The sequence below is a fragment of the Thalassophryne amazonica genome, chromosome 1 (genome assembly GCF_902500255.1).
Source record: "Thalassophryne amazonica chromosome 1, fThaAma1.1, whole genome shotgun sequence".
Classification (NCBI taxonomy): Eukaryota; Metazoa; Chordata; class Actinopteri; order Batrachoidiformes; family Batrachoididae; genus Thalassophryne; species Thalassophryne amazonica.
This window is the reverse complement of record NC_047103.1, coordinates 160,963,148-160,990,669: the sequence shown is the minus strand read 5'-3', so window position 1 is coordinate 160,990,669 and position 27,522 is coordinate 160,963,148. Positions and strand designations below refer to the sequence as shown.

The 27,522-nt window shown below is 39.6% G+C and overlaps 1 protein-coding gene and 1 long non-coding RNA gene across 14 annotated transcripts in view; one reads left to right on the top strand and one right to left on the bottom strand.

Moving 5' to 3' along the window:
* Positions 1 to 27,522, top strand: part of LOC117516901 (mitogen-activated protein kinase kinase kinase kinase 4-like) — a 122,535-nt gene that overhangs the window by 26,108 nt on the left and 68,905 nt on the right. For all 13 annotated transcript variants that reach the window (XM_034177857.1, XM_034177871.1, XM_034177828.1 and 10 more), the window contains exon 3: positions 25,461 to 25,517. In XM_034177857.1, the coding sequence (XP_034033748.1) occupies positions 25,461 to 25,517 (57 nt within the window). The remainder of the gene's footprint in view (positions 1 to 25,460; positions 25,518 to 27,522) is intronic.
* Positions 1,289 to 25,652, bottom strand: LOC117516990. Its single transcript, XR_004562609.1, has 3 exons — positions 25,641 to 25,652; positions 20,003 to 20,010; positions 1,289 to 1,409 (listed from the first exon to the last, which is right to left on the bottom strand). It is a non-coding gene; the product is annotated as an uncharacterized LOC117516990 (long non-coding RNA).

Here is a 27,522-nt window from a genome sequence, read left to right as displayed (position 1 = left end):
TTTTATTTCTGTGTTCTTGAATTCTTGTACAGCACTTTGTGATTTTATCTTGAAAGGTGCTATACAAATAAACTTTTACTTACTTACTTTTTAAAACATTTATTCCTATTTCTTATGCATTTTGTATCTCTTGCTGAACTTGCATTAATAGTTAAACACACGAACTGGCCTCGACTCTTTCAGCAACCTGCTTTATGTATCTGTCAGATCAAAGCTCCACTGTCTCTTTTGCTTGTCCTGTTCGGGCCACCTCTGTGATCCTGCCGTCTTTTCACCCTTTCACATGTGGTTATGCTTCCTGCTCATGCCTCCTTTTGATCTTGTGGCCTTCCTCATCTCTTCATTGGTTTTTATTTCATGCTCTGTCCAGTTTTTTTGTTTTTGTTTTCACCCTCGTCCTCTTGCCACTTCTGCAGCTCTAAGAATTTAGAATTGTCATTTACTGAAAAAACAAATGGATAAAATTATTCATCAATCTGAAATCAGGTTGTGGAACAGAAAGCTGTGTGGATAAGGAGCTGATCTGGCAATATGTAGACCTGGGTTTGAGTTCCGCTCATGTTACCTTTCCATGCCCTTGGACAAGACACATAATCATATTATCTCGGCCCACCTACAGTACCGGTGAGCCCTGTTAACTCGTATAAGTCGTGATTCGGCTTTACTCGCAGTCATGTTGTGGACCATGAAAAATTAGCCTGCCGATAAAAGTTCATTTTGGCTTGACCGTTTTTGCAAGGGATCGCCAGTGCGAACTATTCTGGGTGTGATTTCGTCTTCCTCCTCCGGCTGCTGCAGGTCAGCAATGAGGGCGGACGATTCTGTGCGGAAGATTCCTGATGAAGGATCTGAAGAGTCACATCCAAGAACTTTGAATCGTCAGGAATCTTCTACTCTGACGAAGCCCGCTTTGCTGACATGCAGCAGCCGGTGGAGGGGAAAAAAAGATCCTGAACCCACACCAGATGAAGAAATCACCATCCAGGAAAGCATTATGCTTCAAACGGTCAAAACTAGTATAGTATGGCAGGGCAAGCTGATTTATTTATTTATTTTTTTAATGGTCAACTTAATTAACTCGCTGTTTTAGATAATTTGCAGTCTGATTTTGTGGACCCCAACTCGTGTGAGTTAAGGGGGCTCACCTGTAGTAAATGGATACCAGTCTCGGCTGGGAAAATGATTAAATGGTAAGTGGACTGCATTTTTTATAGCGCTTTTCCATCTGCATTAGACACTCAAATTGCTTTACAATTATGCCTCACATTCACACAAACACACACACACTGATGTCAGAGTGCTGCCATGCAAGACACTTAATAAACACCGGGAGCATCTTGGGGATTAAGGACCTTGCCCAAGGGCCCTTAGTGAGTTTCTGGTCAGGCTGGGGATTTGAACCAAAGATCCTCTGGTCTCAAGCCCAACCATGAGACTATTATCTCCCACCTGCCAAACTAACCTGTGTCAGACTCTCTTCCCGTACAGGGTAATGATAAGCATGCAGATGAACATGGGGGGTCATTTAAAGGGCGCGCCCCCCCCCCCCCCCCCCCCCAATTTTCCAACCTGACTCACAACCTGTAACATCTCATGATGTATAATAGTCCATAGTTCAGTGTTGATTACCAGTGGAAGAAAATTTGCATTAATGATTTTTTTTGTTGTTGTTTAAATTTCTTAAATTTGTTACATTTACATGGTTTCAGCCCTACTTAATGAAGCACCCTGCAAATGCAACCATGGGCCTTGCTGGAGGAACCACACAGTTCCTGTTCAGGATAGTTCCAGTTAAAGTAGATCCTCAAATAGTTGTGAGCGGGTCGTGTGAATGGCATTAATGTCTCACCAAGTTCTACTTCCTACTTTAAGGTGTTTTACTGTGCTGTTGTTGAACCTCTTATCTCTAAAAAATTATGGGTTGATCACAGGAGGGGTGCAGCTCAACCCAACGGGCCCCTTGAACGGATTGGCTGGGCGTGCCAGTGGAAGGGTTATCTGAGGCACTAAGCTGTCACGCAGCCCTCCCTGGTCTCCGCTTAACCACAGCCAGATGTGCTGCTGGCTTCTCTCCAGCTTAGCACTAAACCACTGACTGACTTACTGCCTTTATACCCAGAGACATGAAGTAACGTTCTATCCCAAAACACAATACTATAATCTATTGCGGTGACTATAGAGAAAAACATTTCTACAAATATCAGTGAGGTTGTCAAAAGGCCACTATGTCACAATGTGTCACCGTAAGTCTAACGTACATACATTAAAAAAAAGCTGCTTAATAAAACTTAAGCTTCATGTATCTGTGGACTATCATTTAAAAGAGGAGACTAATGATGCTCAGCAGAAAACACGAGTGCCGTTTCCAGTACGTAATTTAAGCTTCATATTATGATGCATTTTCTGTTGCTTTTTGCTCTCTTCTTCATATCAGTCCATGATCTGCCACAGTTAGTCAGGTCTATCAGTAGTTGGACAGTGACACAGTTTTTGTAATTTTCCTCCTGTACATGGAGGTGAAAATAAACAGTCAAGTTGTGCTTGTCGTGTAGCTTGTCAGCTTTAATTCAGTGCATATAACAAAAATACCACATTAACTGTTTAGGAGTTACAGCCATTTTAATCACAGTCCTGCCATATTCATAGACCAAAAGTAATTAAACAAATGAACATAGTTGTGTTAATGACGCTAAATTGGTCTTTGTCATTTGATTAGTGGCTTGAATGTCACGTGACATTGATTATTTGTCCCATTGTATGAGTGATGTCATGTACTGTGCTATGTTTGTCACATACATTTCACCTTATTGATTGCCTCCATTAGCTTTTCATAACAAAATGCAGTAGCCGTAGTGTTCGCAGGGACATTTTTTTTTTTTTTTTTTTTTTTTTTGGTGCAGTGTAAAGATTAAATCATCTTTGCAGTGAGATTTATTTATGCAAGTATGTGAATCACTATGGCTTGGATTTCATTACATCTTTTTGACTGGTCTTATTTTCCTCAAGATCACCACAGATGTTTAATCCAGATATTAATTTGGTGCAAATTCTACACTGGATGCTCTTCATTTCATTTTATTTATATAGCGCCAAATCACAACAAAATTGCCTCAAGGCACTTCACACAGCTAAGGTCTAACCTTGCCAACAGTGTTGCCACAGTTACTTTGAAAAAGTAACTTAGTTACTTTACTGATTACTCAATTGTAAAAGTAACTTAGTTGCTTTACTGATTACTCAATTGTAAAAGTAACTAAGTTAGATTACTAGTTACTTTTTTAGTTACTTTTCCCAGCTGCCGACAACAACCCTCTGCCACCTCAACATGACAATGATACCTGTTTTGCCAAAGTCACTTTATAGTCACCCTTTTTTGACTTCAATGAAAATAAATACTTGTTTTATAAAAAGTAAAATAAAGACGTCTTTCTTGACCTCATATTTTACTGTTGACAGCACTGTAACAGTAAAACTTGCAATTTCGAGCCTACATTGTTTATAAAGGTAACTATTAAATTCTAACATTTTTCTAACATTTAAATTCTCTCTAAACATTTTACTTGTCGAAATTATTATTATTTTAAGCAATATTAGTTGTAGTAAAAAACGGCTTCAAAATTGCACCTTTAATCTAGGGGTGTTGTGGGGGGGGCACATCCCCCATTCCATCTGGATTCGCCCCTGCTTTGGCGTTTGAGCACAAAGAATGGATAACATTTATTTATGCAGAAAACATGACCAGATTTACAGGTAAGAAAGTTTTATTGCGTTTTCACATCATGTGGTCCTCAGAAAGAGAGTTTAGGTGCATTTGAGTGGAAAATAGTGTTAGTTGTTGACGCGTCGCGGAGGATCAGCTGTTTTTAACGACCAGATACAGAGCGGCTCAGCTCAGAATTCTAAATAAAGGAGGAAAAAAAGTATAAAAATGTCTTTGTAAAGCTCAGTGCAGGTGTGCTGATCACCGCGCTTTAAGAGGTGAGGACGAGTCGAGCAGCTGCAAAAAACCGTGGATTAAAAGCTCACAGCTCACTTAAAGTGGGCAGTTCAGTCGAACCCCGACCTCCTGCCCACGGACCAAGTTTAATGCTGTTATCGACCCACAATGACAAATAATAGTAACGCACAGTGACATGGAGAAGTAACTTTAATCTGATTACTGATTTGGAAAGATTAACGCGTTAGATTACTCGTTACTAAAAAAAGTGGTCAGATTAGAGTAACGCGTTACTAAGTAACGCGTTACCGGCATCACTGCTTGCCAACCTCTAGCGCAAGCACACATGCAACAGTGGTACGGAAAAACTACCTCTGATGATTTGAGGAAGAAACCTCAAGCAGACCAGACTCAAAGGGGTAACCCTCTGCTTGGGCCATGGTACCGACACAACAGACAATATGAATATACAGGAATTTTTGGGAGTCCATGCTGGTGCACAGGACGGGAGGCCTGCAAAAGAAGACACCCACTCCCACCCCTGGATGGTGCCGCACCTCAAACAGAGAGAAAAAACAGAATCAGGCAGCAGAAAGAGAACAAATATGGTATAATTTGTCAGCATTAAACAGAAGAAATATTATGGTGATCGTCGGCCACTAGCCCCAAGCTTCACTAAAAGGCCCAGAATTTAGATCAAGTTGAGGCTGCGACCCGCTCTGTTTACTAATAAAATTTATTTCAAAGGGTAGAAAGCATAGTAACATACTATGCCAGTATGCTAGCCATACGAAAGGCAAAATAAGTGCATCTTAAGTCTGGACTTGAAAGTATCTACAGAATCTCACTGTTTTATTGACGCAGGGAGATCATTCCACAGAACAGGGGCACGATAAGAGAAAGCTCTGTGACCCGCAGACTTTTCATTCACCCTAGGGACACAAAGCAGTCCTGCACACTGAGAACGCAGAGCCTGGGCTGGTACATAGGGTTTAATTAGGTCAGCTAAGTAGGGAGGTGCCAGTCCGTGAACAGCTTTGTAGGTTAACAACAGAACCTTAAAATCTGATCTCCTGTTGCATCTCCAAATGTGTATTCAAAATGGGGCTTTGGACTGGGACCCTTCTGTTTGGGAGGAAACCACAATTAGTTTACATGAATCATTTTGAAATACAAACTTGTATGGTAAATTTGTCTGGAGCTGACAGTTCTCCAAAACTGAGTAACCATGCAGGAAGGCGCTAAGACATCTGAGACAACCCTGAAGGACTTTGGGGATGTGATTGTAGAAAATCATTGTGCAACCTTTGACTGTGACTGTCCGCTTGGCAGTGGAGTGGAATGGGGAAAGGATATTCAAACAAGAAAATGATCAAATCTAGCCTCGAGTCTCCCATGTGCTTTCTAGCAAACTGTAGCTTCTTTCCACCGTGAAGCTGTATAACTGGGGATGCAGAAGACAAACGTTGCATTATGCCCAGTTGTTTCAATAATTGGAGCTTAACTGTTTGCACTTCATCTTTGTTTTTTTTTGTTTTTCATCGCAATTGTATGCACCAAACATTATCAGTTCCTCTAATCATCACTGTCTGAAAATGATGCCGCCGCATGATTTTCAGACAAATCTAGTTGCAAGTTCATGTGTCATAATTTCAGATCTAAGATCATGACCTCAAGGTCTGAGTCCAGCAATCAGGAAAACTGCTGCATTGACACTGGAAGCATCTGATGGCCCTCATTTTTCCACACAGCAAGATCAGGAGTTGCAAAGGGAATCGAAAAACAATTGGACCGGTAGGCAGAATAGATAGTCTTACCAGTTCCCAACCCTTATTTGTCTGCTTGCATGGTCACTGAGTTTTGAGAGCGACTTTGTCCAGACAGGTTTACCATAGTATACCATAATGTTTGTATTTCTTAATGATTGATTTTTGTGTGTCCATCCCTTGACTTGTCTAAAGCAGTGTTTTTCATCCTCGTCCTCGGCACCCAACATACTGCACATTTTCCATTTGTCCCTGAACTAATCGGAGCAGATCAACTCAGTTGTTGATTAGCTGAACACACACTACTGTTGTTTACAGTAGAACTGTGAATTTGTCTGATTCATTATGGGGTCTGAAAATGGAGGGACTGTGCATAGAAAAATGGCTGTAATTCTTACATTCTCAATGTGATGTTTTGGTCAAATCCCTTCAGTTAATGCTTAAAGTGAAGTATGAAATGTAAACATTTGAACTTGTTAAATCCCACACTTCCAGAATGTCATAACTGTTTAGTTTCAACTCGATTGTGTTGATGCACAGAGGCAAAATCTAAAATTAGTTCACTGTCCAAATACTTATGAACCCAACTGGAGCAGGCATTGAAAAATAAAGCTTGTTTTTTTTTATCCTGCTGTTGTGCATTAATAGTTAGTTTTATCCTGCTAATGCACAACGTCATGCTGAAGTTGAGCAGAGATGATTTCTAAAGAGTCATGTAGGCGCAAAACAAACTTTGCTTCATATTATTGGCTCACACAGTGAGGGGGAGAGGGAACTCCTTCACGCCTGGTTTGGTTTAAAAGGTTGTGTGTGTGTGTTTCATAGTTGTGTGTGAGCTTGTAAAGCTGTTGTAATGAGGGATGGATGACCTCTACCCCCCAACAGAGTCACATGAACGTCTAAGGTGACATTTGAACTTTCAGAGTGAGTAGGTGGGTTGAAAGAGGATGATAAATGGGCGAGATGGAACAATTTCATAGCTTGGAACCTTTTTACATGCAATATTGAAAGACAAGATAAACACATACATTTATACCGTCTACAAGACTGAATGTTGGGCAGAAAAGTGATCAGCAGTCGGCAGTAGCACGACATCCAGAGTTGTGCCGTCTTTGCCCCGTCTTCTGGAGGCTCTCCCACTTATACCACTGCAACGTTTTAGCACACTGACCCAATTCTCTGTCACTCACTCTCTCACAGAAAGAGAGCGAGAGAGAGAGTGAGCGTTGGCGCTCCTGCAGCCAGTTCAGCAATTCTAAGAGAACTCAGGATGGAAGTGGCTAGATGGCGGTTTTTAATACCGCACTGCTGCAGGTCTGCATCACTTTTAGCCAATACAGAAAAGACTTCTGGGTAGTCAAATGGTGCAAAGGCTTTTTGACATGCTGAAATGCAATCTCAACTAATCGGGGGTGGACGTCAAATATGCTGCACGATGGGCTTGAAACGTGACAAGTTAAGAGAACATAGTTTGACGTTTATGTCAATCATTTCAAAAAATGTACATGAATTTTATCACACAGAAATAAGATGTTACACTGTGCTAACAGGGAATCTGGGGATTAGCACCGGCACCAATGGGCCTGAGGACTTAAGCCTGTTTCACACGGCAAGATTTTAAAATTATCTGTAGGTTTCCAAAACCCAAGAGACCACACATGTGGGGATAAAAAATCATAGATCTAACAGGTTTGGTCGTACAGTGTGTGGTGTGCAGCCACACAGTAACGACAACACACCACACATGAACAGATTTCACACGTGAACATTCCCAGGTCAGACAGGAAATCTCGCAAAATCTCTCGAGATTAAATGTGACTTCAGAGTAAACAAACAAGATAGTTGTGGACTATTTACAACAGAGGAAAAAAAAACGATACAAAAAGAAAAAGAAAAGGCGTTCTTTAAAGGAGTGGCGACAGCGCGACTTCCAGACTTTCTGGTGCCCCCTAACAGCCTTTTTGATTTTAGATTTCGCTCCGTGCATCTATCATCTTGCTTTCTCATTGGCTGCACATCACATTCAGCAGGCTGCGTGCTTGTTTGTGGTCAGGAGACGCCACACACTCTGTGATATTGGGCCAAGACAATCCAACATGTTGGATATCCCCGATTTGCGATCGGAGCGGACCTGACATCCGTGTGAGCAGTTCAGCGCGCTCTTAACACACCACACATGGTAGGAATATCTGATAAGATTATCTTTAGTGTCATCAAGATAATCGGGGCGTCCTTAAGCTTGTCGGAAGGGGAAGATCGGGCCCGATATCGGCCTAATTATCTTGCCGTGCGAACCAGGCATGACTGTATATGGTACTCAGTGCCAGCCCAAGGCTTCGGGGCGGCACTAACTTCTCTGACAGCTTTGTACTCAATATTTTAAGAAGCGGAGTTCTGTGAAATGTTTTTAGAAATATTTTCTGAACACAGATTATGGTTTTTAACAAGTGATGTGCACAAACTCATGCCTTAATGAGCACTGAGAACATCTGTGGTTCGCATTAGGGATGAGGCGATTACAGATTTTGATGGTATGATAACTGTCTAAGAAATAATCACGATTATACAAGTATTATGCAATAATTAACTTTCCAAGAAAGTACCCTGAAATCACAGGAACAGTGCACGGGTTAACAAGAAATAAGATATTTTGTTATCGAAAAAGACAACGCAAGGCTTTCTTTATTGATTCCAAGGGGAAAAAAAACTGAAGTGTAATTATCAATTAATAACTATTTTGTAATTTTTTTTCCTAATCTTATTTTCACTTTACTTAATCATGTCTATTTGTGTGTAATGGTCGTTTCAAGTTGTAAGGGGCTTGTGGAGAGAAATTACATAATCTCACTGTGTTATTAACAGTGTTCAGATTTAACAACTCTATTAACATTAACATAATGTATATCTGTTAGTGTACATTACCTTCATTTGAGTGTATACAGCTGGGTAGTTGTCTCTCAGGTGATTTATCATGCTTGTAGTGTTACCCGCCATCACTGCAACTTTTTTCCAGCACGTTTTGCAAGTTGGGTCCCTGCCATCTTCAATGACATCACTGTCATTCTAGGACAATAACCAGTAATAACCAGAAAACTGCCACAACGGCGATTTGACTTGCTTTTTCAGAGGAAATAAATATTCTGTCATCGTTGCCTCTAGCAACCGTCACAGCAGTCCCCCTGACTCTGCCGGCAGCAGTACCGCAGACCACAGACCACAAAACAATGGCCGCTGTTGTGTTGTTGCCTCCAGTGGCCACACGCATACATATATAGTTACCTAGATACTGCATTGTCCATTGTGGAGCCCAATGTGGTATCTAGGTTAATATATATCTATGGACACACGTGTCCGGCAGGTGTAACTTTATTTTTGTTCCGTGCAAGTTGCGCTGCATGGTTCTAAAGTTCTGGCTACCATCAGACAATGTTGACGAGCGCTTATGATTAATTAATCATAATGTTTTTAATCGCAAAACAATTCATCATCTCATCCTTAGTTCACATACTGAATAACGCTTTACACATTCCTTCCACTTCTGTTTTTACCACATGCCATCACATTCACATGTTGTCTAGACTCTGGTCTCACAGAGATCAGTGCTGGAAAGCTAGAGTTTCATTTCATGTGCAGCATTGGCCTCACGAGTTATGTCACGGGGCGCCATGCAATTGCTTTTCAGCGTATAGGACAGGCTGGCCTTGAACTTACTATGCTACTGGGAAAAACACCCCCTCGCTTGTACTTCTGGGCTTCTTTTACGCTGCAGTCCCCACATTGGTGATCTGCCAAGTCGAGCAGACAAGTGCATGTCAGTCAAGATGGTGCAGCTGTGCAACAGTGCAGCCTTTAAAAGAGAAAATTATTGGATGAAAACAAAAATATAATCGTCTTCACCAAGTTTGGCAAAAATTGTTGGCCACTTTTTGAGATATCCAGCCTTTGAATGGACAGACGCATTGGGTGATTAATGGCAAATTCAGAAGTCATTGCTGTGGATTTTCTACCCTAAATGAATAACTTTTGCACGGAACTGTAGTAGGTATGTCAGAACAGTGAGTGTGCAGTGAGGTTTTTACCCCGTTACCCTGAAGGCTATTGTTGTCGCCTGTACATTCCGTCTGTCTGTCCATCAGCTGTATCACATTTGTCAACATGATGCAGCTTGGCTGGTTTACATGCTCATTTCCAAAGTATACACAGGCATTTTCTATATCATCATCTCAGATTAATGTAATGAATGCTTGAAGATGGAGGAAAGAGGATCAAAACATCTGTTGGTCAACTGGCTAGTGCGCTTGCCTCCCAAAAACAAGATCCCTGGTTCAAGATCATGTGTGCCCCATTCTGAATGTACATCTGGAGTTGCACCAGAAGGAGCATTCTGCCCCAAATCAACATGTGGTCCACACCAGATCCTCTGTGGTGACCCAGAGGAAAAACGTCAGCAGCCAAAATATAGTTTTTACAGGCACCACTGTCATTTTTGTCTGCAAAAGGAAGCCATATGGTCTAGTTCAAAAATAATGAAGCCAAAGTGTGACATGACCATCAAAATTTAAAAGTGGCGTTTTTTGTGAAATTTTATCATTTTAGATATGGTTATATATCAGAGTTTCAATATTTCTATTGGTCTCAGTTCAGTCATTGCTAGAAATTATCAGTGCATATATATACTATAATGTGCTAGAGCCTAACGCTTGCAACAATAGTTGGAGGTATCTTCTTTAGTCTACAGAAGCCTGAAACAAAGAAATTCTGTCCATTAGTTCCTGGTATTATTGACCAAGTAATATAATTATTCTATTGAAGCAGAGTAGGAGATATATCTAAGGTTTTCACACAAATAAATCAAGGACTTATTATCAGCGTTACGCTTGTGACAGTTTTACCTTGCTTTAGAAACATGATTTTTTTCTCGGAAATGACGTCTACCTTGACAAAAATGTATTACTGTGTGTTAGTATGAAGCACAAACAAACAAACTGACAAAATACAAGGTTATTTCTTTAACATTCAACTTTAAATGATAATGCTAAATATCAATTTCACACAAAATTGATGAAAAAAGTGCTATTTTTGGGGTAAATTTCGTGCATCTCTCTGGAACCGTGCAGAATTTTTCTATGAAATTTTCAGTATCTGTCAGAGACTATAGGCAACTCACAGATAAATCTGGATGGTGCTAAATAAAATAATGGCTTTTTCATGACAAATGCAATGCAAATCAGCAATTAGGCTTCATTATTTTTGAACTAGGCCATATTTGATGGATGAGTGTTTGCAGTGTGAAACTGACAGAAAAAAGATGAAAGTATTTGATAACCTTGGAGGCATACAAGTCCAGTGGATTGGACAGGCTGGAAACCGTCAACTGGAGCGGGTTGTTGATTCCCCTCCCTCCAGACTTTAATGTTCTCTGATGTACAGTAAAAATCTTGGCTATATGGCTGTCACTGCTTTTGCATTAAACAATTTTATTGTGAAGCACTTTCAGGAAAACCTGTTCTCAGGTGAAGCTTTGCAAATTTTGTTTTACTTCCTGCACCAACATAGACTGACAGACCTGTTCATCTCTTAACCTTCATATTAAAATAGTCGTAGCTTTTACCTTGGTGGTACGTTGGGCCAGTTTAACTGTCTGAGAAAATTGGCACTATAACTTACAACTATGGAACAAGAAAAAAAGTTCTGACTAACAGTCATATCATTGAACTCAAGTATTTGTACAGGGTTTTTTCATACTGATGAAGTCACATCGGGACGTTGTGCATAATCCAAACATTTATCTTCTTACTCATGTCTTAATGTTGTGTAAACCATCTATTTTTGTGGCATCAAAATGCAGTAACCTTGTGGTTTAGATAACTTTCACCCTATCAGGTTCCTCCCAGAAGTTAAGATACGTTTGAGTTTGCATGGCTGCAATTGCTTAAACCTACAGAGAGTGAGTCACAGCGGAAACAACACTTTCACATTTATCGTTGTCTTCTACAGTCATTCCAGATTAGATCTTTATGTTGTCAGTAAACCTAATCTTAAATGACCGTTGGAGGCCGTTGCTGGCTTAGAGACATGTCTAACTGTGGACGCTTTACTGTGCTAAGAATATAATTAAATCAGTAAACTAATAAGGAAATAAACATGTTCTTCTTCTTTCGGCTGCTCCGATCTTTAGCTTTGCTTCCTCCAGCTCTGTCTCCTTTCTTTTTGTTGGTGCCACCATCTCTAAGCCGTATAACATAGCTGGTCTCACTACTGTTTTGTAAACTTTCCCTTTCACTCTTGCAGATATTTTTGGGTCACAGATCACTCCTGCCACCTTTCTCCACCCACTCCACCCTGCCTGCACTCTCTTCTTCACCTCTCCATTACTTTGGACAGTTGACCCTTAGTATTAAACTCATCTACTTTCACCACTCAGGGGTCGAAATACATTAACCTACTTGCACTGGTGCTAGTTGCACTGGTGCTAGTAACAAAAAAATTACTTGCACAACCAAAAGTCAGTCTTATATCAACCTTAAAACTCTTGATGTGTCAGACTCTTAATTCCTCTCTGGGGAGAGTTTGCCACTGCTGCTGCTGTCCCCTCAGTTTTTTTTTTTTTTTACGTGTGCGCGCGAGTGAATCGTCCGTGAAGATTATTTTATTTATTAACTACACAGATGTATAATAAAACAAATGGTGACTGGTTTATAACACAATTATGACAGAGTTTCAAGGGAGAGAGAGCGAGGAACTATGGAGCCCTGGAAGTGTCATCGCAAAATGTTTTGCATGTGGAGAGAATGTGCGCATGTTTAATTATATTGTGTGCTCGTTTTATGATATTGTGCGTACGTTTTAAGCATCTTTTGAGTAAAACAAAGGCACAATCTACTTAAATGTGGCCACAATGTGTAAAACGTGCATTCAGTATTGTCTTGACACATAAATGTTGACTAGTAGTCAACAAACCAGGAGACAGTGTAATACATGTCCCCATTAGAAATGGATCTGGTCAGGGTATATCATCATGGTTTGGACGCACAAGGACATACAGAGAACTCCAGCTGCCCAGCATGGTATCATCTGGAGTTTAAGCACATTAAAAAGGATGCTGAGGTGGAAGCATCATGAGGATGACAATTTAGATCATATTATGCAGTTAATTTTGAATGAAAGGAAAATGTGCGCACGTTTTATTAATTCGAAGGCTCGATTAAAGGAAAACATGCGCACGAATTATCACAGCCAGGAAAACGTGCGCACGTTTTATTAATTTGAGAGCACGTTTTATTTTGTGTGCTCAGTTCAAGGAAAACGTGCGCACATTTTATTAATTCGAAGGCTCGATTAAAGGAAAGATGAGACCAAAGTTGAACTGTTTGGATGTCATAACACACGAGTGGTCCCGCCCCCTCGTCGGATTTTCATTGTCTGGAAATGGCGGAATGAAAAGGACTTTTTTTCCATCAGAATTTTTTCAGAAGCTGTTAGAGACTGGCAAGTGGAAACTATTCGAAAAATTTATCTGGCTTTCGGTGAAAATTTTACAGGCTTCACAGAGAATGACTGTTACTACAGCTTTAAGGACCCCTTTAAGGACGGTCGGCGTGCCGCGCTCCAAGCTGCAACGACACGGCACAAGCCACCGGACCATTCTTAAACGGATGGCTCTGTGGATACGAGACCGTCGTGTGCTCTTTCTCTGGTTATCACAAGAGCTGGACATCAGCCATTTTCCGGCAGATTTCACTTTTAACAAGATATTCGGCGTCGGTGGCGGCGGTTCATCCAGGCCCGAGGCGTCGGTGGCGGCGGTTCATCCAGGCCCGAGGCGTCGGTGGCGGCGGTTCATCCAGGCCCGAGGCGTCGGTGGCGGCGGTTCATCCAGGCCCGAAGCGTCGGTGGCGGCGGTTCATCCAGGCTGCCTACGGCTACATTCCTGGCTGATGGCGGCTACGACCGAGGCTGGGGGCGCCTGTGAACGAGGTTAGCAACGGGGAGGGTTGGTGTGCGGTGACCGGACCTGTGGTGGTGGAGGTTACGGGTGAAAATTGTTTTTTGCAATTAACAGTGGCCATACTAAGCCACGATAGTTAACATGGCACCACCCAAGAAAACGGAGAAACTTGAGGGAAATATAGAGGAGATAAAGACCTCAATAAACCAGATATTAAAAGACATGTCTAATTTAGACAAGCTGACGGTGGAGATTAAAGAACTCCAAAAACTGGTTAAAGAGAAGGACAAGAACATCAAGAAACTTGAACAACGTGTAGATGAACTTGAACAATTCACTAGAAAAGATGATGTTATAATATCTGGACTAGAAACAAGGCATCGGACATATGCAAGGGTGGTGGATTCTGGTGGAACCAGTGGGGAGAATGCACCACCTGAAGAACAACAATCATTGGAACAGCAAGTTACAAACTTTTTATATCAAAATGGTGTTGACATCCATCAAGACACAATATCAGACTGCTATACTGTTCCAACTAAAGTTAGAAAAAATAAACTAACATTGTTATACAATTTACAAGCAGAAAATATAAAAATGAAGTATTAAGACAGGCAAAGAATTTGAAAGGAACAAGTGTCTATATAAATGAGCATTTAACAAAAAAAAAAAATGCAGATATTGCTAGGGAAGCAAGACTATTAAAAAAACAGGAGCACATTGTTGCTACATGGGTCTGGAATTGTAGAGTGTGGATTAGCGTAAAAGAAGGAACAAACGGTATACAAATCAAAAACATGGAGGACCTTACGAAATACAGACCTGAATAGACAATCAAATATGACGTCTGTTGGTAATTGGACCAACAAAAAAAATCTGATCAAACATGGAAATAGATGATAAAATATATGACATAGACACTAATATTGATGAAAGTATATTTGACTTAAAAACGATTGGTTGTGAGTATTATACGGTAGAACAGCTAAATAGTGAAAAAATTGCAGAAGATACCCTGTCACTCTTACATATAAACAGTCGAAGCTTGTATTGTAAAATGTCGCAAATAAAAGATTATTTAAATCAGTTTAAAAATAGATTTAGTATTGTTGCAATCACTGAATCTTGGCTTAATGATGATCTCATGGCTGATGTTCAAATAGAGGGATATGAGCTGTATTTTGTGAACAGAAGAGATAAAAGGGGCGGTGGTGTTCTCTGTACATAAAGGCAGATCTGATATGTACAATTGTAGAAGAAATGACATCATAGAAATTGTAACAGTGGAACTTGTACATGAAACATCTAAAAATATTTTAATCAGTTGTGTATACAGAGCACCAGACACTTGTGTTAATAATAGAGTTATTCCATCAAATTAAAAACAAAACGCTTTTTATATGTGGAGACTTTAACATTAACATAGAGAGCTCCAGTTGCCAAAGAATAAGTGATTTTGTGAATTCAATGTATAGTTTGGGGTTATTCCACTTGATAACAAAACCAACCAGAATCACATCGCAAAGTGCAACGGTAATCGACAATATATTTACAAATAGAACAGATGAAATGATCAGGAATGGGATCTTGATGACAGATGTTAGTGATCATTTACCAGTCTTTTCAATATTTAAATATAAAAATAGGTACAAGAAAAAACTGTTATAAACTTTAAAAGAGACAAGTCAGTAAAAGCCTTAGAGGCATTAAAATATGATCTTAAAAATCAAAATTGGGAAGAAGTTTGTCAGTGATGTTAATGTAGCATATAACTCATTTATGAAAATATTGATGAAATCATATAATAAAAACTGTAAATTAATAGAAATTAGTAAGAAAAGAGTAAATAAACCATGGCTGACAAAGGGAATAAAAAATGCTTGTGCAAAGAAAAACTATTTATACAGGTGCTTTTAAAAATGCAAACAAAGGAAACAGAACACAGATACAAAAAATATAAAAATAAACTATTGACAATAATTAGGAAACAAAAACAAGATTATTATAGTGAACAATTAAATAAGAGTAAAGATAATATGAGGGCAACATGGGGAATTATAAAAAGTGTGATTGAAAGTGATGGAGCGAAAGCAACTTTTCCAAATTACTTTGTCAAAGAAAATAAAGAGATATATGACATAAAAGAAGTGGCAAATGGGTTTAATGATTATTTTTCAAATGTAGGATCAAGTCTGGTGGGAAATAAACCAATAGTAGAAGATACATTACATACACTTGTAAATACGGTCAATAGTATTTTCCTGGACAATGTGGAAAAAGATGAAATAAGAAATATTGTAAAAAACTGTGTAAGCAAAAGATCAACTGACCATGAAGATTTAGACATGATGACTGTAAAAAGTATAATAGAAACTGTTATTGAACCATTTACTTATATTTGCAATCTGTCTCTGTCAACAGGGATTTTTCCAGATGAAATGAAAATTGCCAAGGTAGTCCCATTATATAAAAATGGAGACAAACATAAATTCTCTAATTACAGGCCAGTATCATTGCTTCCACAGTTTTCTAAAATTATGGAAAAAGTTTTTGTGACAAGGTTGGATAAATTCACTGAGAAACATCATATTTTAAATAATGCTCAGTATGGATTCAGAACAAAACATTCGACAGCTATGGCAATTATGGAATTAATAGAGAAAATATCAACAACAATAGAAAATAAGGATTATTTTGTAAGTATTTTTATTGACTTGAAAAAAGCTTTTGATGTTATTGACCACTCAAGATTGCTTCACAAGTTACAACAATATGGAATAAGAGGTATTGCACATCAGTGGGTAAAAAGCTACTTAGAAAACAGAAAACAGTTTGTTCAGATAAATAATATCAAATCAGAATTGTGTAATATTGCTTATGGAGTACCACAAGGATCAGTACTTGGACCCAAACTGTTTATTTTGTATATCAATGATTTTGTGAATGTATCTAATGTGCTTGGTAGCATTTTATTTGCTGATGATACAACGCTGTTTTACTCTGGATCAGATATACAGGAAGTAGCACAAGTGATAAAAACAGAATTGGAAAAAGGTTAAGCATTGGTTTGATATAAACAGACTGTCACTAAATATTAATAAGACAAATTTCATATTGTTTAATGACAGAGCAAAAAAAAAATAACGTGTCATTACAAATAGATGGAATAGATATACAAAGGGTAAAAGAAATGAAATTTTTAGGAGTCATAATTGATGAAGATCTTACATGGAAGTCACACATAAATTACATAAAAGGAAAAATAGCGAAAGCCATTGCTGTTTTGCATAAAGTAAAATATTCAGTAAATAGTTATGGTTTATTAACATTGTACAATTCATTGATTTTCCCATATTTAACTTATTGTGTAGAAATCTGGGGATCAACATATACAACTTATATACAACCTTTGTTTATTCTGCAGAAAAGGGCTTCAAGGGTGATTAGCAACAGTGGTTTTAGAGATCCATCTAATCCATTGTTCATTAAGTACAGGGTACTTAAATTTTGTGATTTGGTCGATTTGAAATATTACAAACAATGTACCAAGCTAATAAAAATGCTTTACCAACAAACATTCAAAATATGTTTGAGAAAAGAGTAAGTAGTTATAAACTGAAAGGAATAGAAGTCTTTAGAAAACCAAGATACAGAACCAAAGTAAAAGAACGGAGTATTGCAGTAAATGGTGTAAAATTATGGAACAATCTCAACAAAGAAATTAAAGAATTAAGGTCGCTTAAATTATTTAAAAAACGTATTAAACTAGATGTATTAAGTAAGTATGAAACTATAAATAAGTTAGTGGGCTGTAAGGAAGTAAAAAAAAAAATGTAATTTGTTAATAATGTATGAAATGTTTTAAGTTTAAAATGTAACCTGTCAGAGATGTAATCTATTTAATAATGGTCATAATTATGAAATAAGTCAGTGGTATGTGACAAGTTAAGAAATACAATCTGTTAAATAATGTTGAAAAATGACGCTGGATATTGAAAGATTGTATTGTAAAAAGGGGCAGAAAATATAGACTTGTTCTTCTCTCTGCTCCTTTTCATTCTGGTAATGGAGATGCTTTATTTCTGCTTTTCTGTTTTTTTTTTTTGTTTTGTTTTTTCTTTTAAATGAATGAAATAAATAAATAAATGAAATGAAATGAAATGAAAACGTGCGCACGAATTATCACAGCCAGGAAAACGTGCGCACGTTTTATTAATTTGAGAGCACGTTTTATTAATTTGTGTGCTTAATTCAAGGAAAACGTGTGCACGTTTATTAATTCGAGGGCTCGATTAAGGAAAACGTGTGCACGTTTATTAATTTTGAGGGCTCGGTTAAAGGAAAACGTGCGCACAAATTTTCATGGCCAGAAAAAAATATCACTTTAAGTGACGTCTCCTGGGTTCCGTAAAGGAACTGCAGCGGCAGCCACTTTTTTTCACGTGCGCGCGTGAATTAATCATCCGTGAAGATAATTTTATTAACTGCACAGATGTATAATAAAACAAATGGTGACTGGTTTATAACACAATGATGACAGAGTTTGAGGGGGAGAGAGAGAGAGAGGAACCGCAATCAGCCAGTTTTTTTTTCTTTGTTTACATGTGCGCGCGAGAACACAACAAATGGAGCACAGCAACTCCCTCCGTGTGTCTGAGTCATAAAACGCAGGGATGACAAAGACAACACACTGGAAATTGTTTTTTTCCCTTATTTATTCCTTTATTGGTTCATTCTACTCGTGCTTATAGTTGATAAAACTTGGATAAAGTTAATTGCACCAGTGCAAGTGCAGTATAAAATTACGTGCCCTGCTCAAATAATACGTGCACAAACTAGCACATGCACGTACTAATTCGAGCCCTGCCACTTTTACTCCCTTTTCACCGCACTATTCCACTGGGCTCCCTCTCATTCACACTCATGTACTCAGTGTTGCTCTGACTGACTTTCATTCCTTACTCTCCAGAGCATATCTCCACCTTTCCAGGCTAGACTCAACCTGCCATCTACCCATGTAAAAATAAATGAATAAATAAATGGAGGAGAACAAATTAATATGGCAATATAAAGAAATAAAAATACATCAAAGAATAACTTAGAGGAATTATTTTTATGTTTATTCATTCAAACAAGATTCATTCATTAATTTGTTTATACCCACTTATTCCAATTAAGAGCTGAAGTCTGGTCATTGGGCAAGAGGTGGGGTGCACTCTGGACAGGATGCCGGTCTATTGCAGGGCCACAAGTAGACAGACAAACACATTCACCCTCTCACTTATACCTGTAGTCAATTTTAGACTCACCAAATCACCTCATTTGTATGTCTTTGGAAGTGGAAGGAAGCTAGTGCACCCAGAGGGGCCCTTGCAAATACTGGGAGAACATGCAAACTCCACGCAGAAAGGACCAGCTGGGTATCAAACCTGAGACCTGCTCACTGTGAGCTTACAGTGCTAACCACCAAGTCAGTGTGCTGCTCATCATCAATTAACTGCTCAGCCTGAGCAAGAAGCCCTGCCCACAACCAGAGGATTGTCTGTTCTTTTTCCTTAGGTCCAGCAAATTAATGGAAAAAAAATAAAAACTAAATACACTCAACAAAATATAAACGCAACACTTTTGGTTTTGCTCCCATTTTGTATGAGATGAACTCAAAGATCTAAAACTTTTTCCACTTACACAATATCACCATTTCCCTCAAATATTGTTCACAAACCAGACTAAATCTGTGATAGTGAGCACTTCTCCTTTGCTGAGATAATCCATCCCACCTCACAGGTGTGCCATACCAAGATGCTGATTAGACACCATGATTAGTGCACAGGTGTGCCTTAGACTGCCCACAATAAAAGGCCACTCTGAAAGGTGCAGTTTTATCACACAGCACAATGCCACAGATGTCGCAAGATTTGAGGGAGCGTGCAGTTGGCATGCTGACAGCAGGAATGTCAACCAGAGCTGTTGCTCGTGTATTGAATGTTCATGTCTCTACCATAAGCCGTCTCCAAAGTCGTTTCAGAGAATTTGGCAGTACATCCAACCAGCCTCACAACTGCAGACCACGTGTAACCACACCAGCCCAGGACCTCCACATCCAGCATGTTCACCTCCAAGATCGTCTGAGACTAGCCACTCGGACAGCTGCTGAAACAATCGGTTTGCATAACCAAAGAATTTGCTCGGTCGTCCTCATCGGGGTCCTCGACCTGACTCCAGTTTGTCGTTGTAACCGCTTGAGTGGGCAAATGCTCACATTCGCTGGCGTTTGGCACGTTGGAGAGGTGTTCTCTTCACGGATGATGCGAAGGAGATGTGTTGCACTGCATGAGGGCAAATGGTGGTCACACCAGATACTGACTGGTATCCCCCCCCAATAAAACAAAACTGCCACCTTTCAGAGTGGCCTTTTATTGTGGGCAGTCTAAGGCACAACTGTGCACTAATCATGGTGTCTAATCAGCATCTTGGTATGGCACACCTGTGAGGTGGGATGGATTATCTCAGCAAAGGAGAAGTGCTCACTATCACAGATTTAGACTGGTTTGTGAACAATATTTGAGGGAAATGGTGATATTGTGTATGTGGAAAAAGTTTTAGATCTTTGAGTTCATCTCATACAAAATGGGAGCAAAACCAAAAGTGTGTGCGGTTTATATTTTTGTTGAGTATAAATGAAATTACATAAAAAGACGATAGTGTAGTGCCCAGTTTGTTTTTGCTTTCTTTTTGTTTGTGTTTTATATACTTTATACACTTTATCAATTCAATTTCAATTTATTTCATTTATATAGCGCCAAATCACAACAAAGCTGCCTCAAGGCATTTCACACAAGTAAGGTCTAACCTTACCAACCCCTAGAGCAAGCACACAGCCGACAATGGTAAGGAAAAACTCCCTCTGATGATTTGAGGAAGAAACCTCAAGCAGACCAGACTCAAAGGGGTGACCCTCTGCTTGGCCCATGCTACCAACACAGTTGACAATAAAAGGATGGCATTTATATAGCGCTTTTCCATCTGCATCAGACGTTCAAAGTGCTTTGCAAATAATGCTTCACATTATTTGTGAGGGAACAATAGGAGGTTAAAGTCCTTGCCCAAGGGCCCTACAAATATACAGGAAATTTTTGTATTTTGTTTCTGTCTGCACCTGCGTGAATGACTTATCAGTCCAATGCATGAGTGACTATCTCTGCTGTATTTGTTGCATGTGTACTCTGATGCCTGCTGAGGCTACCGCTGTTGCTCCTTCCTCCTTGTTCGTTGCTCAGCAAGGCCTTGGTTCCTGTCCTGCAAGCCCGTATACAGTGTAGAGAAACCTGTATGAATATATAACAACAAATTTATAGCGAAATAAATTTTTGTGTTCATGTTTTAGTTCTTTGTATTTCCATTTATACATTCTTTTGTTTGTTCATCTTTATATTTACCTGTTTGTATTTATTCTTTCATTTACATGGCTTTGTGTTTCCATATTTATTTCTTTGTTCTTTTAGTGATTTGCTGCAGTAAATCTTCTGTATAAACCAACTGTCAGCAGACTGTAAATTTGTAAGAATGAGTAGCTTTATTTTGCTAACAGATGAATAGTGAAATTGAATAGTGGAACTGCCAGTGTTGGTGCATTTTTGTACTGCAGAACTATAATGAGCACATATGTCTGACTATTTTGAGTTTAATCCAAGCTTTTGTGTCAGGTGCTTTGAAATCAGAGTGAACTCTATTTTTAATAGACGATTGTTATTGCACCAAAATCTATTATGGGAATCTGAGGAATAATATACATTGTAAATATTTGTGTTCCATGCTCTGTATTTGGTTATAAAGGGTACCTGGTCAAGTTTCTGAGTGCTGGACTCTACTGTAGTTGTCCTGTTAAGACCCATGCATTTCCTCCTTCAGGAATTTGTTGAAAAGGGGACCTCGTTATGTTGCATTTACACATAACAGCGACAAGTCACGAATGCCACAAAGTATACATTCTTGGCCGCTGATCACGAATGTGATGATTTGAGGCAGAGGCGTCGGGCGTCCTCAATAACTGTTGCAACCTGTTTACGCGCCGTTACGATTAATGGCACGTGTTGCTGGCAAATTGTCAAGAACCATTATGCACGGCCAAGAATAATGTTCCGTGCCATTGCGTGTAACAGCGCATCTTTACCTTCTGTCACGTTGTGAATGAGGCGAATTGTCTCCACACACACACCCATATTCATCCATCAGCTGCTGAACAATTCAGATCACTCCAGTTTGCTCCTCAAAACCCACAGCAGAAGAACTTTGTGATTGCATACTTAGTTGGGCTCTGTGCCATGGAGTGGGGCAGAGAGGAGGAGGAGACTGAGAGAGCCAGATGTGTGGCTCCACACGGCTGTCCTCTCGCGCGTTTTCCCAAACATCAGGCACATGCAGCAGGTGGAACACCTGCAGGGGCATGCGGAGGAGCATTGGAACAAGACTTTTAACCGACTTGGCGTCACTGTCCTTCTTCAGCACACTGCAGCAATGAAGCTGAATGCGATGCAGCAGTGTTTAATTGTGCGCACGTCAGAGAAGAACGCTGTCACGCTCTATTAAGGATCACCACTAATCAGATGGATCAGAAACTCAGTTGCCGAAATGAAAGTGATGCATGACATTCGTGGAAGGTTTTTTGACAGACAGAATCTTACTCCATGAAAATCACGAATATCACGCAACAACACGCACTATTAAGAAACTTATTCAGATGTGTTAAGTCATGTTAAGAATGTCAGAAATCTGCCAAGAATGATGCAAATATGACATTCGTAACGCGTCCTGCCTATGTGTAAACGCAGCATTATATAACACAGTCATCAAAGGTGAGTGTGACAGTGACATTGATAACAATGTTTTTGTATGGACTAAGGTATAAAAGTGATTTGATCTTTCAAGAATATGGAAGAGAAATGAGTCAAAATGCTCATCAGAATTTGGACTCATTCTGACTTGTAGGATTTTAATTTACTTCATAAAGTTTTTAAAGTTTTGGATGACTTTGATTCCAATGCCAGTCACTTCCAGCAGGGAGAATGTGTGACAACCATGATGTCAGCTTCGGGCTTGTTATTGTAGTGGCAGCTCTTGGGATCAAAGTGGAGAGGATTACAGGCACTATAAAGTGCCCATCTCATCCCCTCCCTCCTGAAAAGAGTGGGCCCCAAAGCATGCATGGTTTTTATTGTCATAATCCATGGCCTTTTAATTGACTGTGGAATGTAATGGCTCAGACAGCGGTGGTGCCCATGTGTGCCTGTGTTGGTGTGATTATGCCATCACTTTCAACTACACAGAACTCTGTATAATGCACTGTTGGGTCCATAACTATTTGGATAAGTCAGTTTTTCTCATTTTGCCTCTGGACTCCACCTCAGTGGAGATGAAATGAAACAGTCATGACATGCTTGTAGTGTAGACTTCAAAGTGTTGAACAAAATCATAGGAATTACAAACAGTTTTATTCACAGTCTGTGAATTTTTAGAGGCCAATTAGACATTAACAAATCTCAATACAAGGATTTAATAATCACCTTTTCAACCAGTTTTCTTTAGCAAAGTCCGGGGATGGATACATGAACATTTCAAAGTCACTGAATATGTGTTCAACTTAATTTACATCAATCATTAATAAATACAAAGTTCCAGAGCAGAAGGTTCCCGGTTCAAGGCCACCCCCTGCCCATTCTCCATGTATATGTTCCCTGTCTTTTCCAAAGAAAACTGGGTGCTTTTAAAAGTGATGATTTAATCCGTGTTTTACTAATGTCCTACTTATGGTTAATGTAATATTTACAGTGAGGAAAATAAGTATTTGAACACCCTGCGATTTTGCAAGTTCTCCCACTTAGAAATTTTCTTCTTAGTGCATGTCCACTGTGAGAGACATAAAAAAAAAAAAAAATCCGGAAGTTACAATGTATGATTTTTTTAATAATTTATTTGTATGTTACTGCTGAAAATAAGTATTTGAACACCTGTGAAAATCAATGTTAATATTTGGTACAGTAGCCCTTGTTTGCAATTACAGAGCTCAGATGTTTCCTGTAGTTTTTCACCAGGTTTGCACACACTGCAGCAGGGATTTTGGTCCACTCCTCCATACAGATCTTCTCTAGATCTTTCAGGTTTGGAGTTTCAACTCCCTCCAAACATTTTCTTTTGAGTTCAGGTCTGGAGACTGGCCAGGCCACTCCAGGACCTTGAAATGCTTCTTACAGAGCCCCTCCTTAGTTGCCCTGGCTGTGTGTTTGGGGTCATTGTCATGCTGGAAGACCCAGCCGTGACCCATCTTCAATGCTCTTACTGAGGGAAGGAGGTTATTTGCCAAAATCTCACAGTACTTGACCCCATCTATCCTCCCTTCAATACAGTGCAGTCGTCCTGTCCCCTTTGCAGAAGAGCACCCCCAGAGTATGATGTTTCCACCCTCATGCTTTACGGTTGGGATGGTTTTCTTGGAGTTGTTCTCATCCTCTAAACATGGTAAGTGGAGTTGATTCCAAAAAGCTCTATTCTAGTCTCATCTGACCACATGACCTTCTCCCATGCCTCCTCTGGATCATCCAGATGGTCACTGGTGAACTTCAAACGGGCCTGGACATATGCTGGCTTGAGCAGGGGGACCTTGCTGCCCCTGCTGCAGGATTTTAAACCATGACAGCATCATGTGTTACTAATGTAATCTTTGTGACTGTGGTCCCAGCTCTCTTCAGGTCATTGACCAGGTCCTCCTGTGTACGTCTGAGCTTTCTCAGAATCATCCTTACCCCACAAAGTGAGATCTTGCATGGAATCCCAGACTGAGGGAGATTGACAGTCATCTTGTGTTTCTTCCACTTTCTAATAAATAATCATAACAGTTGTTGTCTTCTACCAAGCTGCTTGCCTGTTGTCCTGTAGTCCATCCCAGCCTTGTGCAGGTCTACAGTTTTGTCCCTCGTGTCCTAAGACAGCTCTTTGGTCTTGGCTATGGTGGACAGGTTGGAGTGTGATTGAGTGTGTGAACAGTTGTTTTTTATACAGGTAACAAGTTCAAACAGGTGCAGATGTTTTTGTATATTATATCATTTATGTCGCGTTTCATGACAGATTGACAGGCATGGATGTACGACCAAGTCAGTAGACCATTTTCTAGGCCGTTTTGCTTCAACCATCAGCAGGGTGCAACAGCGGTTTCACAGCCTAATCCTTAAAGGCTTACAAGGGGAATACCCTTTATTATTTTGACTCCAAATGTCCAGTGTTTTATGTCCTCACAGGGGAATGGAAGGGGTTGTACTGAGAGCTCTATTTTTGTCTTTTGTTTATGTAAGGAGTGGCAGTGTGGTGTCAAGAGTGCACGGAGGTTTTGGAATTTTGGGACTAAGTTGCTTGGGAATGATATTGCCCCCACATGTTGATAAATTTAGATTGGATGCGAGATGCATTTGAGCACATTAAAGTCTTTGTATGAAGATAAACATTTTCATTAAGGGTTGAATACTGATAAATTGGTTGACTGTATTGAATATAACTATTTTATTTTATATTTTTAAAAATCTTGTCAAAAAGTCGAGATAAGTGGAGGGTTTACGATATCTGACTTGCAACAACAAACAAACAAACTTGGATACCCCTTAAGCACTTTGACACAGTGAGTAGGAAATAACCACAAGGAACCATGGGAGCATTAACTGCTTAGTCTGTGAAACATGACTACCCATTTGGCAGTTAAGAGAAGAGTGTGTTGGCCAATAGAAGTATGGAAGCTCACTATTTTTTAAATATTTTATCTTCACAGGGACGTCATGTCAAGACCGGACAGCTGGCTGCCATCAAGGTCATGGACGTCACCGAGGTAAGGCTGTAGAACACACTACACTACATCATAATTTTATATTAGTTTTGCGTAGATGATCATGATTTACAAACAAAGGATATGTTAAGCCCACAGTTTTACTGCATAATGGATAATAAAAACAAATGTCTTAACCTTAACAGAGGAGGGGTCTGTTTTCAAACTGTATACATACTGGACAAACCCTCCATAAAGTCACCCATACATTTTCTGAAGAACAGGTTTGAAGCTCAAATGGGATCGGCCTAGATGTTCCCATCATAGCAGTGCCCGACTCAGTCTAACTCCTGGCCAACTCATAAGTGGGTGAAAAGGTGGAATGGGGCAAGACCGCTGTGACACTGGTGGGATGAATGAAGCCCAAACACACCCACATATTAGCACATATTAGATTAGATTAGCACATATCTTTGCAGACTGGGCAGTCATTTTCATAATGAATGGCTTGGATATGGATATTAAAAACATGACTGGCATGTTGCCTCAGTAACTGTGGCCCCAATGTGAAAAACCTATCGATACATACTAATTAGCGCTAATGTACAATATAAATATTAATATTTCACGTAACAAAAATATGGGAGCGCTGATTTCTTAGATGGATCGTTGGCACAATTAACCAAACGGAAAGCCATATTATTTCAGATATTTGTCATAAAATACTCAAAAAGGAAAAATGCAGTTAGCGACCACTGTTTGTGACAACCTCTGCGCGATGCTGGACCAGTCACACTAGCTGTCACTCGAAGTGACCGCACCCCTAATTATTTATAACTGTATGGCTTTAAATATCTTAAACTGATGAGTTGTATAAAATTCCCACCTCCCCCCATCCAGTTGTCATGAATGGGGAACCTAGCTAAAGACCCTTTTCCATTGTGGGTGTGGTTACCCATCATTTCTAGCATGCCTCCATGTTGTAAAGCAGTGAGCGTAAACATAGAGTGAACACCGGTGAGCCATGAATCTCCATCTTTCTCTAAAGGGAGACAGTGGTTAATTTATAATTGGTGTACGGAGGGATTTTCTTCCAAGCAACACTGGCTGTGGTTAGCGCGGGTCAACAGAGCAAGTTTCAACCCTGACCCGAGCAAACAGCATTACAAAGTGTGCTCTGAGCATTTTATCTCAGGTAAGTGTTTTTGGTGGAGTAAAGTAATATAGCAACTGCAAAACTCCGAAATCCAACAAATAAAATAAAACTCTCCCCAGGGCTGGATTACACAAGCTCTAAAAATTGTGAAAATTGGCCATTTGGCCCTCCATTTACCATTGCATTTTGCAGTCCCTGATTTTTATTTTTTCCTTCACCCATTTGTGATCATCAGAAACATTTGCAGTATGTAGCTTAAAGAAAGTGAAATTTGGCTCCATTTAATTTAAAGATGCCCCAAACATAGCATATTAATATTTAGGTGTAAGACGCACATTAAAAAGGTAACTGGATGTATCGCACCATGGTCACTTCGCCCTTGCCACTATGCATCACAGCCATTGGTGGGCACAGCTAACCAAAAGGTTAGCTTCAGTAACTGCTAATCTGCTAACTGAAAAGTTAACTTTTATGACGGTAAACCGGAAAAAAAAAATTAGCGGAAGTTACAGCTAGCCGCAAATTTTTAGTACTGTCCGGCTACTGACAAACCAGTTTCGGGTTTAAGCACCGCCGAGGCTTCTGAGTAAAATCAAAAGCGATCACAAACCCAAAAACTTACAATGAGCCAGACGGCTGTGAGCTCAGTTCTCTCCCAGCAGAACAACGCGGAACTGTGCCCACCACTGGTCACAGCCATGCCACATCACTTGATTATATGGCCCATAAAAGGTTGAGATGTATCCGAATTACTGGCTCAGTTCACATTTTGCATTATTTGTTCAAACAGATTTGCCGAATCACTACAACATTGAACATGCATGGCTTATCTAAAATAGTCATTTCAATCCTCAGACTTTAATTGTGGTTGTGGGTTGATTATGTGATAAGACGATGGGGTTGGGAATGAAT